General features: G+C 34.5%; 2 protein-coding genes across 2 annotated transcripts; one reads left to right on the forward strand and one right to left on the reverse strand.

Moving 5' to 3' along the window:
* The first annotated feature begins 3709 nt into the window (after positions 1-3709).
* Positions 3710-7581, forward strand: LOC108341660 (ABC transporter B family member 9-like). Its single transcript, XM_052879151.1, has 7 exons — positions 3710-4576; positions 4669-4942; positions 5111-5771; positions 5852-6080; positions 6165-6431; positions 6514-6777; positions 6889-7581. The coding sequence occupies exons 1-7, from the start codon at positions 4115-4117 to the stop codon at positions 7528-7530; spliced, it is 2799 nt and encodes a 932-aa protein (XP_052735111.1). The 5' UTR covers positions 3710-4114; the 3' UTR covers positions 7531-7581.
* Positions 7582-8397: 816 nt separating this feature from the next.
* LOC108342761 (ABC transporter B family member 9) lies at positions 8398-13779 on the reverse strand. The gene is made up of 12 exons (XM_017580553.2): positions 13471-13779; positions 13258-13312; positions 12920-13092; positions 12622-12843; positions 12297-12535; positions 11660-12185; positions 11258-11531; positions 10488-11118; positions 10147-10375; positions 9795-10061; positions 9454-9717; positions 8398-9205 (listed from the first exon to the last, which is right to left on the reverse strand). Exons 1-12 carry the CDS (start codon positions 13690-13692, stop codon positions 8561-8563), a joined length of 3747 nt encoding a protein of 1248 aa, XP_017436042.1. The 5' UTR covers positions 13693-13779; the 3' UTR covers positions 8398-8560.
* Between the last annotated feature and the right edge of the window lie 585 nt (positions 13780-14364).

Genomic DNA, 14364 nt, shown 5'->3' on the forward strand with positions numbered 1-14364 from the left:
AATATAAAAAATTTAACTGTTGAAAGAATTATTTTTCAATTAACAACATGTTAGTACTACTCGTTGCAAAAGCAGAAAAATCTCATTCATTGATTCATATTTATGACCTGTAATCGTTTTACTCTGCCATAGATAGCAAACAATAAAAAGTCATGCCATAACCAAATATTCCACAAAAATGGAAAAAAATACGAAGTTTAATTTTCATCTTGTACAGTTTGTATAAAATATATTGTTATTTTAACCTGTAATATCATCTTAATTAAAAACAAAGATAAAAAATAATGATTAAAAACATTTACTATCCTATGTAACCTTAATTTAAACAATAAAGTGATACAAATAATTGTCCTTTTTAACTATCCAAAACTGTTGTCAAGCAACTTTGCTATAATTAATTATTTATAAGATTGCGAGTGTTTTATGTGACAAATACGAAGTAAGACGGAGAGAGTTAAAAATGAGAAAAACAACAATATAAAATTTGTAATTAATACTATTTATTATAAGTTATTATCTCACCTAATAAATATACGAAAACTTTGAATGAACTGTAATTAATAGTTATTAAAATGTGGTCTTAACTAATCTTTTATAATTTTCACTGTCACATCACACATCACTTTTAATACCTCTTTGAGTTCTTTATCCAACTGAAAGAGTTTTAACCCACATTTGAACTAATGTTTTATTTAATGGTTGATATTTTGAAGCAAAAAATATATTATTTTATTCTTATTCTCTAACATTTTATATTTCACTTTATAAAAAACGTTATAAGAAAGAAAAAAAAAAGGTACCAAATCATTTTAATGCAATTTTAAAAGATATTGTATTCATTACAAAACTCTGAGTCAAACGGGAGCACAAAAACACAATAATTTATTAGGTTAATTAAATATTTAAATTGAAATTAATCCCATTTGGGTTCATACTTATATTTCATAGGTGCATCTCCTTCTTGTTAAAACCAATTTTAAATCTAATTTTTTAATAAAAAAATATCACATATATAATCCTTAATTTGTCATGTTAATAATCATAATTAAAAGTGGGAACATATATAAATTTATAATAATAAAAAAGAAAACAAAACAGTTTGGTCTTTTAAATTACGTATTCTTTTTATATAATCTTTTAATAATTTTCCTTTTTACAATAGATGGGATGTTAAAAAAGATATGTGATCCAAAAATCCTATTGACAGATTAAATTGTCACATATTAGAAGTCTTATAACCTTTCATATACATAACTATTAACATTATCTAATTATTTTTAATTTGACACAATAATAACAGTGTATGTTCTTAATATATTTAATACAGAATTATTCCTATGTAAAACAAATATTGGATTAAGATTAAATAATGTTCCAATCATTACTATTATCAACGAATTATTATCGACAATTAATAATCGGTAAAACATATTTATGGATAAGTTTACTAATGAATTACAAAATAGATACTCACTTACAGACCTATAATTATAGGTAATGGACTTGGTTATTTCTTAACTATTTCAATTTTCATCATATTTGAATTTTAAATTAGAAATAAAAATATTAAAAAGTTAAAAGAAAGTGTTAAAACATTTATTTATTTTAAAAACATAAAAGAAGATATAAGATACATTTTATGAATATATTTGGATTTTAAAAATAAAACACATTAGCGATTTTATCTAGCTTTCATGTCTCTTTCAATATTTTCTTCCATCAGTGTTTCTAAATTTGATGTTTTAAAAATCAATATTGTTAATTAATACTTATAAATATTGATAATTTTGTATCAATATAAATTATTTTTCATATAGATAAAGTATAACTAAAATATTTAAAAATAGTTCTTATTTCCTTAAACATGGAGAAGTGAATTTGAATATTTATGTAAACCAATCTATTAAATGATAAAAAGTATACTTAAATAGAAATAAAGGTTAATATTATCATTTCATTTCATCATGATACATAAAAAAAACTTGTTGGTTTTTATATTTCTAAAATTATATAGGAAATAGTTTTTAATTAGTTGACAAATTCTTCTAGACAAAAATATCTAGACAAATTTCTAAAATTAGAAAAGAAAGGCAAAAGTTCTTCCAGATATGATGCCTATCATAAAAAGATCACATCAGTTAAATATTAACAGAACATTTGTTTTTTATTTTTACTAATGTCATACATAGAAAAATGTTCCATCATGATGATAAAGTATTAATTAATTAAATGAGAGTGAAACTGATTAACTGAATCATGTAATCTTCCACCAATAACTCGAGGTACACCTGTAACCCTTCGCACTTCTCTCACTCTTTTCTTCCTTATTTGTGGTTTGCTCTTCATCTCTCTTGAGACAGCCATGGCACACAACACCGACGGGTTACCTTCTTCTACGTCTGTTCAACACCATGACAAAGACAAAGACAAAGCCAACCAGAAGGTTCCCTTCTACAAGCTATTCACTTTTGCAGATCACCTTGACGAGGCCTTGATGACCATTGGCACAATCTGTGCCATGGCTAATGGCTGGTCGCAGCCTATTATGACTGTCATTTTAGGAAAGCTTATCAACACTTTTGGCTCCACCGATCCATCAAATACCATCAAAGAGGTTTCCAAGGTACGTATGCTTGCAACGAAAGTTTTTCTCATTTTATAGTATCTGCTCCAACGGCATGGGGAATACTCATAACACAGACAAGAATGGTTCTTTATGATTCTTTTGCAATACCATGGCAAAATACTCCTGGTTATGTAAAAGGGTCTTACCCAGGATTGTTTCCCTTGATTACTACATGCAATAATATTACGTAATACTCTTCATGTCAAATAAAATTACAAAAGTGGCATTACGTCTAGAAAAGTAACCTTAACTTGTATGTGTTTGTACTCTTATTTCAAATTTCAGGTTTCTTTATTGTTTGTATACTTGGCTATTGCTACTGGAGTTGCCTCGTTTCTTCGTAAGATGGCACACGCTTCTTTTTCTGTTTATTTATTTGTTAGAGACTATATATTATGTAGCGTTAGTTCAGTATCAGATTACAGAATTTTGATATGAGAGTTACGGTGTTTTGGTTAAATGTTGCAAGGTAGCATGTTGGATGGTGACAGGAGAAAGACAAGCCGCGAGGATTCGAGGTTTGTACTTGAAAACTATATTGAAGCAGGATATTGCTTTCTTTGACACTGAGACAACAACTGGTGAGGTTATTGGGAGAATGTCTGGTGACACCATTCTCATTCAAGATTCCATGGTAGAAAAGGTATCGTATTCAAGATAATCTCAATTATTAACTAGTCTAAAATTTTTATATTAACGATCTTTTTTCTCATTTCTCAGTGATAACAAATTATAATTATAATGATATATAGGTTGGGAAGTTTATACAACTTGCTTCAACTTTTATTGGTGGTTTTGTGATTGCCTTTGTAAGAGGATGGCGACTTGCTGTTATTTTGATCGCATGTATACCATGTGTGGAATTCTGTCCATTGTGATGAGTAGAATGTCAAGTCGTGGGCAAGCTGCTTACGCAGGAACTGTAGTTGAACAAACAGTGGGAGCGAAGTCATAGTCACAGAAACTAGTTGTAGAAAAAAAATGAATGATTTTTATCTAACCATTGTCATTGGCTTTCTTCTTAAATGTAATTAGGTGGCATCTTTCACTGGTGAGAGAAAAGCAATAGAAAAGTATAATATGAAGTTAAAAATTGCTTATAAAACTATGATTCAACAAGGGATGGCCTCTGGGTTAGGACTGGGGGTACTTTTGTTGATTGTCTTCTGCCCCTATGCACTTGCCATGTGGTATGGTTCTAAACTGGTTATTGAGAAAGGATTCAATGGTGGAACCGTCATCACTGTAATAGTGGCTCTTATGACTGGTGGAATGTAAGTGAGACAATGACCTTTGATCGAATAACTGGCATAGGCATGAAATCAGTTAGGAATATAAGATTTTTTTCTGGATTTCACATAGTTTAGCAGTTTAGCATTCCTAATGGAGAACTGAAACCCGATTAATCTTTCTAACATTCTCAGGTCACTTGGTCAAACATCTCCTAGCCTAAACGCATTTGCCGCAGGCCAAGCAGCAGCATATAAGATGTTTGAGACAATTAAAAGAAAGCCAAAAATTGATGCTTATGACACCAATGGTGTTGTCATGGAAGACATAAGGGGAGATATTGAACTCAGGGATGTTTACTTTAGCTACCCTGCAAGGAAAAATGTGCAGATCTTCTCTGGATTCTCATTACATGTTTCCAGTGGCACAACTGCTGCTTTAGTGGGTCAAAGCGGAAGTGGAAAGTCTACTGTGATAAGTTTATTGGAAAGATTCTATGATCCTGATTCTGGAGAAGTACTGATAGATGGCGTCAATTTGAAGGATTTTCAAGTTAGATGGATAAGAGAACAAATCGGGCTGGTTAGTCAAGAACCTATCCTGTTTGCAGCAAGTATCAAAGAGAACATAATCTATGGAAAAGAAGGTGCAACTGATGAGGAAATTAAGTCAGCAATAACACTTGCCAATGCCAAGACGTTCATTGACAAGCTGCCTCAGGTGTATAAATATTCAAAAATCCATTATCAATTATCTTTTTAGGTTGTTTTCTTTTATTAATTCTATTAACGTGTTTTATTCTCTGCTAGTAGGGCCTTGAGACAATGGCAGGCCAGAATGGGACTCAACTTTCTGGTGGGCAAAAGCAGAGAATTGCAATTGCAAGGGCAATTTTAAAGAACCCAAGAATCCTTCTTCTTGATGAAGCAACTAGTGCATTAGATGCCGAGTCCGAACGTGTTGTTCAAGAAGCATTAGAACGAGCCATGTCAAAAAGGACTACTGTAGTTGTTGCACATCGCTTGACAACAATCAGAAATGCTGACAGCATAGCGGTGGTTCATCAAGGAAAAATTGTGGAGAAAGGTTAAACATGAACCAATTGTTTCCTTCTTTATGTGTGTATATCAAAGTAGTTTGGGTCCATTTTCTATTTCATGTTAACTCAGGGTGGCGATCTATAAAAGAAAATTCTATTTTCTGTGACATCTTAGAACAGGATATTCACTTTTTGACACTTGGTTTTATTTGTAGGAACTCATGATGAGTTAATCAAGGAGGTTGATGGTGCTTATTCTCAGCTTATTCGCCTACAGGAAGGAACTAAGGAAGCTGAGGGTAGCCATAATTCTGAAGCAGAGAAGTCAAATAACAATGTTAATTTTGATAATCACACAGCCAGATCTTCCACCCAGAGAGAAGTTTCATTAGGTAGAGATTCATCAAGTAGACATTACGAGTCACATAGCTTTGCTCTTTCTCATCGAAGTGGGGTACATGAATCTGTAGAAGTAGAAGATGAAGATGGGGATGTTGAAAAAAATAAAGTTGATGCTAAGAAGCCCATAAAGGTTTCTTTGAGACGTTTGGCCTACTTAAACAAGCCTGAAGTTCCTGTCTTAGTGCTTGGATCCGTTGCTGCAATAATACATGGTCTTGTGTTCCCTATTTTTGGCTTCTTGTTTTCCTCAGCAATAACTATGTTCTTTGAACCTCCAGAAAAACAGCGGAAAGATTCTAGGTTCTGGGCACTTCTATATATGGGTTTGGGTTTAATTACTCTTGTGGTCATACCTGTGCAAAATTACTTCTTTGGCGTTGCTGGAGGAAAATTAATAGAAAGAATTCGTTCACTGACATTTGAAAGGGTGGTCCATCAAGAAATCAGTTGGTTTGATGATCCTGCAAATTCAAGGTGTTTTAGCAAGAAATTTTAATTATTATGTGTTGCCCTTTATTATACTCATCAACTAAAGGATGTGAATTACTTTTCAGTGGTGCAGTTGGGGCAAGGTTATCTACTGATGCTTCAACAGTGAAAAGTCTAGTTGGTGACACATTAGCCCTCATTGTGCAAAACTTATCAACAATCATAGCTGGTCTAGTTATATCATTCACTGCTAATTGGATTCTTGCATTCATAATTCTGGCCGTGTCACCCTTGGTCCTTATGCAAGGATTTCTTCAGATGAAGTTTCTTAAAGGATTCAGTGCAGATGCCAAGGTCAGTCTTACTTTCAATTCTGTTTGAAATTATGCATTATTGAATATGGATGGACATCAAGAGAACCTTTTTACTGCTGTGTAGGTAGAGTATGAAGAGGCAAGTCAGGTGGCAAATGATGCTGTTGGTAGCATCAGAACTATCGCATCATTCTGTGCCGAATCGAAGGTGATGGATATGTACCGAAAGAAATGTTTAGAGCCGGAAAAACAAGGTGTTCGGTTAGGGCTTGTGAGTGGTGCAGGATTTGGTTTCTCTTTTCTGGCTCTATACTGCACAAATGCTTTTTGTTTCTATATAGGATCTGTTCTTGTGCAACATGGGAAAGCAACTTTTCCAGAGGTTTTCAAGGTGAAATAAGTCAACCAAAACCTTTCGCTCCATATTTATTTTGATGTTTCTTTTGATCCAGTTCTCACCACAATTTGTGCAGGTCTTCTTTTGTTTAACCATCACAGCAATAGGCGTTTCTCAGACTAGTGCCTTGGCACCAGACACCAACAAAGCCAAAGATTCCGCAGCATCAATATTTAACATTCTTGACAGTACACCTACCATTGACTCCAGCAGCAATGAGGGTAGAACACTAGAAGCCATTGCTGGTGATATTGATTTTGAACACGTCAGTTTTAGTTATCCAACTAGGCCTCATATTCAAATTCTCAAAGATTTGTGTCTAATCATTCCAGCTGGAAAGGTAGTCAACTGATGCGTTAATATTTCAGTAATTAAGCTTTTGGATAGTACAAATAAACTTTATCTGGGAACATGTGATGTAGCTACATTGTTGATATAAATGTCTCTGCAGACTGTTGCCTTGGTTGGAGAAAGTGGGAGTGGAAAATCAACAGTGATCAGCCTCTTAGAGAGATTTTACAACCCTCACACTGGACATATACTACTGGATGGAGTGGATATAAAAGAGTTCAGACTAAGCTGGTTGAGGCAGCAAATGGGTTTGGTTGGTCAAGAACCTATTCTCTTCAATGAAAGCATTCGTGCCAACATAGCATATGGCAAAGAAGGAGTTGCCACAGAGGAAGAGATAAGTGCAGCAGCCAAAGCATCCAATGCACACCAATTCATATGTGCTCTTCCCCAAGGCTATGACACCCCTGTTGGAGAAAGAGGAACACAATTGTCAGGAGGACAAAAGCAGCGGATAGCCATTGCAAGAGCCATGCTGAAAGATCCCAAAATCCTCTTGCTTGATGAGGCAACTAGTGCACTTGATGCCGAGTCAGAGAAAGTAGTTCAAGAGGCTCTAGATAGAGTGAGTGTGAATAGAACTACAGTAGTAGTAGCTCACCGTCTTACAACAATTAGAGGGGCTGATATAATAGCTGTAATGAAAGATGGAGCGGTAGCTGAAAAGGGAAAACATAATGAGTTGATGAAGATTATCAATGGAGTCTATGCATCATTGGTTGCTCTACATACGACTACATAGTAAATTTTTTTATCAACCATCTTTGCTTGGAAAATGGTTCTTAAAGACATGATCTCATCATTCTTACAAATTCTTGAACTAATAAAATAAAGTATGTCTATAGAGAAAAAATCACATTCTTTATCCTTCTCATTAATATTACTATTAATGACTTTTTCATATATGTTAATATGATGTATCATGCTCACATTCTTTGTCATTCACATTAATATTATTATTAATGACTTTTTCATTTACTCATGTTAATATGATGTATCATGCTATTAGCAGCTAACACAATATTTATATAATGCATCTGTGTAATGGTTTTTGGTTTTGTGAAAGTAGGAAAAAGGATAATTATACAGTCTTCTCCTTATACATGCAAAGAAATTTTCTGAAAAGGATTGTTTTTACCACTAATTTGATGTTTGTATAATTAAATTTCTATTGAAAAGTAACTTTATAAATAGAGACTCGGAGTCTCTTTGAACTGTTCATTTATATTTTCATTTAATGAGGCAATCAACTTAAATAATTTTACGCCCTTCTTATTTTACCTACTAAGTTTTAATTTAGATGTTTTTAAACAAGTTTTAAAAAAAACTTAAAATTTTCCTATTTTCGTCATTATCACCATTAATCTACACTCAATTAGATTCTTATTAATGACAAAAAAATACAGCTAGTATTTGATTATAAAAAGAAACCCTATAACCCTTAGTTATTAGTAAATATGCACTCTTCCAATAATTATTGATGTTTTACTTTATTCTAAAATACTTGGCATTTTAAAAGTTGAATCTCAATTATGTTCTTGTTCAGTAGATACTATAAGTAATTACTGTAAAATTGAATATTAAAAAAAATCACTAATAAAAATTTAATAATATTTAATGTAAATTTCTCTCCGGAATCTGGGAATGATCTTTAGATGTGTTTACAAGACTTTAGCATGAATTTTAAAGTCATGTAAGAAAAAAGAAGTGATAAGTTGCAAAATTTGATACTATCTAGTGACGTTTTGTATGGCACTAGCATTTTTTTCACACTATGATGCACTGATATGGAGAGATACCATTGAAGCATAAACTCCATCATCAATCTTCATCAACGCGTCATGTCTCCCCTTCTCAGCAATGACCCCATTTTTTAATACTGCTATAATGTCAGCACCTTTAATTGTTGCAAGACGGTGAGCTACCATAATGGTAGTTCTATTAACACTCACTTTATCAAGAGCCTCTTGAACCACACACTCAGATTCTGCATCAAGTGCACTGGTAGCCTCATCCAGCAAAAGGATTTTTGGATCTTTCAGAATGGCTCTTGCAATGGCTATGCGTTGCTTTTGTCCTCTTGACAGTTGTGTCCCTCGTTCTCCCACAGGGGTGTCATAACTATGTGGAAGAGAGCTTATGAACTTGTGTGCATTTGCTGCTTCTGCTGCTGCAACTATTTCTTCCTCTGTGGCACCTCCCTCTTTACTATAAACTATGTTGGCACGAATGCTTTCATTGAAAAGAATTGGCTCTTGACCAACCAAAACCATTTGTTGTCTCAACCAACTCAGTCTGAAGTTTTTTATATCCACTCCATCAAGTAGTATACGTCCAGAATCAGGGTTGTAAAATCTCTCTAAGAGGCTGATCACTGTTGATTTTCCACTCCCACTTTCCCCAACCAAGGCAACGGTCTACACAGACATATATCAACAACGTTATCATATAGTCTCAAATTAGTAGATTTGTACAACACAATAATTCATTGAATGTTTTTTCCTATTGGTTTTTAATTATAGAACTGTAACTTTGTCCGGTTAATTTATGTTAACATTTAATGCAAATCTTATTGAAACTAAAAGACAACATCAAATTCAAATAACAAGTTACACCTAAGTTTTGTTCTTACTGAAGTAATAGAATACTAATGATTAGAGGTTACCTTTGCAGCTGGCATGCTTAGACACAAGTCCTTGAAGATTTGAATATCAGGCCTTGTTGGGTAGCAAAAGCTGACTTGTTGTAGTTCAATATCACCTTTTATGGGGTCTAGTGTTGTGCCCTCATCACTGCTGGAGTCAATCGCTGATTTGGTATCAAGAATTTTGAATATTGAAGTTGCAGAACCTTTGGCTTTGTTAGTATTTGGAGCCAAGGCACTGCTCTGGGAAACACCAATTGCTGTAACTGTTAAGGCAAAGAAAACCTGCATAAAATCTATAGTAAGAAGCAGATGAGAAGAAAACATCAATTAAGGTGGACCGTTACATTACAATGACATACCTTGAAAACATCTCCAAAAGTTGCTTTCCCGTCTTGCACAAGAATAGATCCTATGTAGAAACAGAAAGCATTTGTGCAGTATAGAGCAAGAAAAGAGAAACCTAGTCCTGCACCACTAACAAGCCCCAAGCGAACACCTTGTTTTTTTGGCCCTGAACATTTCTTCATGTACATATCCACCACCTTTGGCTCAGCACAGAATGATGCAACAGTTCTAATGCTACCAATAGCATCACTTGCCACCTGACTTGCCTCTTCATACTTCACCTATACAACTCAAAGGAAACTTGTCAATATGTGCCTACTTTCTCATTTCTGCGGATGGAATCAGAAAAACAGAATTTAGACCAACCTTTGCATCTGCACTGAATCCTTTCAAGAACTTGGTTTGAAGGTATCCTTGTAGAAGCAACAAGGGTGACACAGCCAGAATTACAAAAGCCAGAATCCAATTAGCAGTGAATGCTATAACTAAACCTGTTGTGATTGTTGCTATGTTTTGCACAATGAGGGATAAGGTGTCACCGACGAGACTTCTCACTGTTGAAGCATCAGTAGCTAGCCTTGCACTAACTGCACCACTGCATGGAGATCCATTATTTTGAGTTAGATGAGTTGAAGGAATTAATATATGACATGATTGCCTGTTTATTTTGTCTTTTAAAATTGGAAGTAATTATCACCTCAACATACCATGAATTTGAAGGATGATCGAACCAACTGATTTCTTGGTGCACAACCTTATTAAATGTCATTGAACGAATTCGTTCTATAAGTTTCCCACCTGCTATCGCAAATAAGTAGTTTTGCAATGTCATAGCCACCAGACCGGCAATCCCCAAACCAACAAATAGAAATGACCAAAACATAGAATCTTTCCTAAGCTGATCAGGAGGTTTAAAGAATGTGTTAACAGCTGATGAGAGCAAGAGTCCAAATACAGGGAGAGTAAGGCCATGTATTGCGGCTGCAATGGATCCTAGTACTAAGACAGGAACCTCTGGCTTGTTCAACTTGACCAAATAGTTAACAGCAACCCTTTGATGCTTCTTATTATCAACGTCACTACTTTCAACATCCCCTTTATCTTCCACTCCAGACTCGTGCAAGGGAAATTGATAAGGAAGAGCAAAACCAAGTGAGAGAGAGTGTCTACTGCTCGATCTCGCAAAGGATGTTCTTCGAGTTAGGTTGAAACTGTTGTTATTTGACTTATCTGCTTCTGACTTACGGCTCCCTTCTTCTGCTCCTTTATTTCCTTCTTGTAGACGAACAAGCCGAGAATAAGCACCATCAGCATCCTTGATTAACTCATCATGAGTTCCTGCAAATAAAGGAAAAATGCAGTACTTTTTATTCGTGTTATGAAAAAAATATGTAGCAGTATGCTTAGTAGACTAAACATGACACCAAAAGTATAGTGCTGACAAAATGAACTGAAACAGTAGGTTCAATTTTATTACCTTTCTCCACAATTTTGCCCTGATGTACCACTGCTATGATGTCAGCGTGTCTAATAGTTGTCAAACGATGTGCAACAACTACAGTAGTCCTTGGGGTAATAACTTTTTCAAGTGCTACCTGAACCATATGCTCAGACTCATCATCTAATGCATTAGTAGCTTCATCGAGGAGAAGGATTCTTGGGTTCTTCAAAATTGCCCTTGCAATTGCAATTCTTTGCTTTTGCCCACCGGAAATTTGAGTTCCATGTCCTCCTACCACCGTGTCAATGCCCTACAAACAGAATAATACAACTTAGCTTTAAATAATATGGAGGAAAAAATAACAAACATAAAACTTGGTATATCACTTTTGTAAGACAGTGTGTATAACTATATCCTGAGTTCGAAAATTTGTTGTACCTGAGGCAGCTTATCAATGAACTTTTTTGCATCGGCAAGAGTTATTGCTGTAGTTATCTCCTCATCTGTTGCACCTTCTTTCCCGTATGCTATGTTGTCTTTAATACTAGCTGTAAACAGGACAGGTTCTTGACCAACAAGTCCAATCTGTTCTCTTATCCATCTAACTTGAAAATTCTTCAAATTCACACCATCTATAAGAACTTCTCCAGCTTCAGGATCATAAAATCTTTCTAATAAACTGATTATAGTTGACTTCCCACTTCCACTTTGACCCACTAAAGCAGCAGTTGTGCCACTCGGAATATAGAATGAGAATCCGGAAAATATCTGAACATCTGGCCTTGCAGGGTATCTGAAGTAAACATCTTTGAGTTCAACATCTCCCTTTATGTCTTCTAAGACAACACCATTGGTGTCATAAGCATCTATTTTTGGCTTTCGTTTAATTGTCTCAAACATCTTATATGCTGCTGCTTGACCGGCTGCAAATGAATTCACGTATGGTGTTGCCTGACCAAGTGCCCTAGTTTAACAGATTATCAAGGGATGTATATTAAGTAAATAAAATACTATTGATGAGCATCAAACAAAAACAAAGCTCTAGAGACTAAAAGAAAAACATTGTGCCACTTACATTGCACCAGTATTCATTGATATGATAATGTTGAAAACAGTTCCACCATCATAGCCTTTGTCAATGATGAGTTTAGAACCATACCACATGGAAAGTGCATAGGTGGAAAATATAATCAATAAAAGTATTCCCATTCCAAACCCTGAAGCCAGCCCTTGTTCAACAGTTGTAATATAAGCTATCCTTAACTTGTTATTATACTTTTCTATTGCTTTTTTCTCACCAGTGAAAGAGGCAACCTGGTTAAACATCAGGATGTCAAGGAATATGCCTAAATACCAAAAACAATGCATAAACTATCTATCACTAATTTTTTGTGTCTTACTGTTCTGATGGCTCCAACTGTTTGTTCTGCAACACTTCCAGCTTCTGCATAAGCAGCTTGCCCGCGTGTTGACATTATCTCCATCATCACGGATATAATTCCACCAACAATAACAATACAAGGAATACATGCAAGCAGAACTAGACAGAGTTGCCATCCTCTTGTGAAGGCAATTATAAAGGCACCAAAAAAGGATGTAACAAGTTGAATAAACTTCCCAACCTGCCAGTAACTTCTTTTCAGTACTTCTGCTTTTTTGTTATATATTGGTCCTTTTCATACGCAAAAAGAAGCATACCTTTTCTCCCATGGCATCTTCAATGAGAATGGTGTCACCAGACATTCTTGCAATTACCTCACCACTTGTTTCAGTGTCAAAAAAGGTAATGTCTTGCTTCAATATAGTTTTCAAGTACATGCAACGGATCCGAGCGGCTTGTCTTTCTCCTGTCACCATCCAACATGATACCTCTGCAGCATACAATAAAACAACCTCTTATCAGAGTTTTGGGTTTATTATTTGGAAAACTACAACGTCCCAGAAAATAACGACAAGCAACAGTGTACATAGTACTAACTCCTATAATATTATGTACACATTTGCTTAAACGAAACACCGACAGAGAGATATCTTACGCAGAAAAGAGGCTATTCCAGCACCAAAAGCCAGGTAAACAAATAATAACACAACCTGAAATTGGAAGTGTCAATAGTGGGAAAGCATATTCTATGTAAATGGAATAGTTAATACAAAAATGTACATGGCAAGCAATGCAAGGCTCCAAAAAGAAACAAGAATGACGCTTCATTCAATGCTACATGCCAAATTAATATGCCTATTGATTATACCTTGGAAACTTCCTTAACTGTGTGGGAAGGATCAGTGGAGCCAAAGGCATTGATCATCTTCCCAAAAATTAGGGTCATGAGAGGCTGCCCCATCCCATTAGCCATGGCACAGATGAGACCAATGATCATCAAAGTCCTGTCAAGGCTATCTGCAAAAGTGAATAGCTTGTAAAATGGAACCTTCTCCTGGACTTTGACCTTGTGTTCTTCGTCTGGTGCCATGGCTAATGGGGTTTAGGATGGCCCTAACCTTCACCTATGAAACAAATGGGAAACAAAAGTCTGGCATAAGACATGTCCTATATTTAAATGCATGCACATGAGTCTAATTTGGGCAAAGTATAGCTGTGGAATGTAATGTTGTTCGGAATTCTTTTCGTGTCTTCCCTGAATAATTTGTTTTCACATCTTATACTATGCAAAGAGAGTAAATTAAGATGGAACTATTTACTTAATAAGTTCATTATTTTAGTTTGGTTAAGGGTTATGTATGCAATTCAAGAATGATTAAATTGTTTCATTGAATAATTTTTTTTTAGAAATATGCGTGTAAATTTAATGAAATTAAAGCAGAATATATAACATGTTATTTTTATCAGAAACCTTAATTATTTACCATGATAAATTGTGTGATAAAATATTGCATAATAAAAATAAGATAATATTTTTATAGTAACATTTCTTATTTTAATTTAAAAGTGTTAGATAGATTTCCACATTTTTACGATAACGATTTTGTAAAAAACATTCTCAAAAAACATCGTCCAACGAAAAGTAATATTAGTTAAAAACAAATCAAGACATATTTTTCGAATTTCATATTCTTAAAAAAATAGAAAATCATTTTCCATTATGTTAAAAATGAAACATTATTAAAAACACATTTAAACGAGC

The sequence above is a fragment of the Vigna angularis genome, chromosome 6, assembly GCF_016808095.1.
Source record: "Vigna angularis cultivar LongXiaoDou No.4 chromosome 6, ASM1680809v1, whole genome shotgun sequence".
Taxonomy (NCBI): domain Eukaryota; kingdom Viridiplantae; phylum Streptophyta; class Magnoliopsida; order Fabales; family Fabaceae; genus Vigna; species Vigna angularis.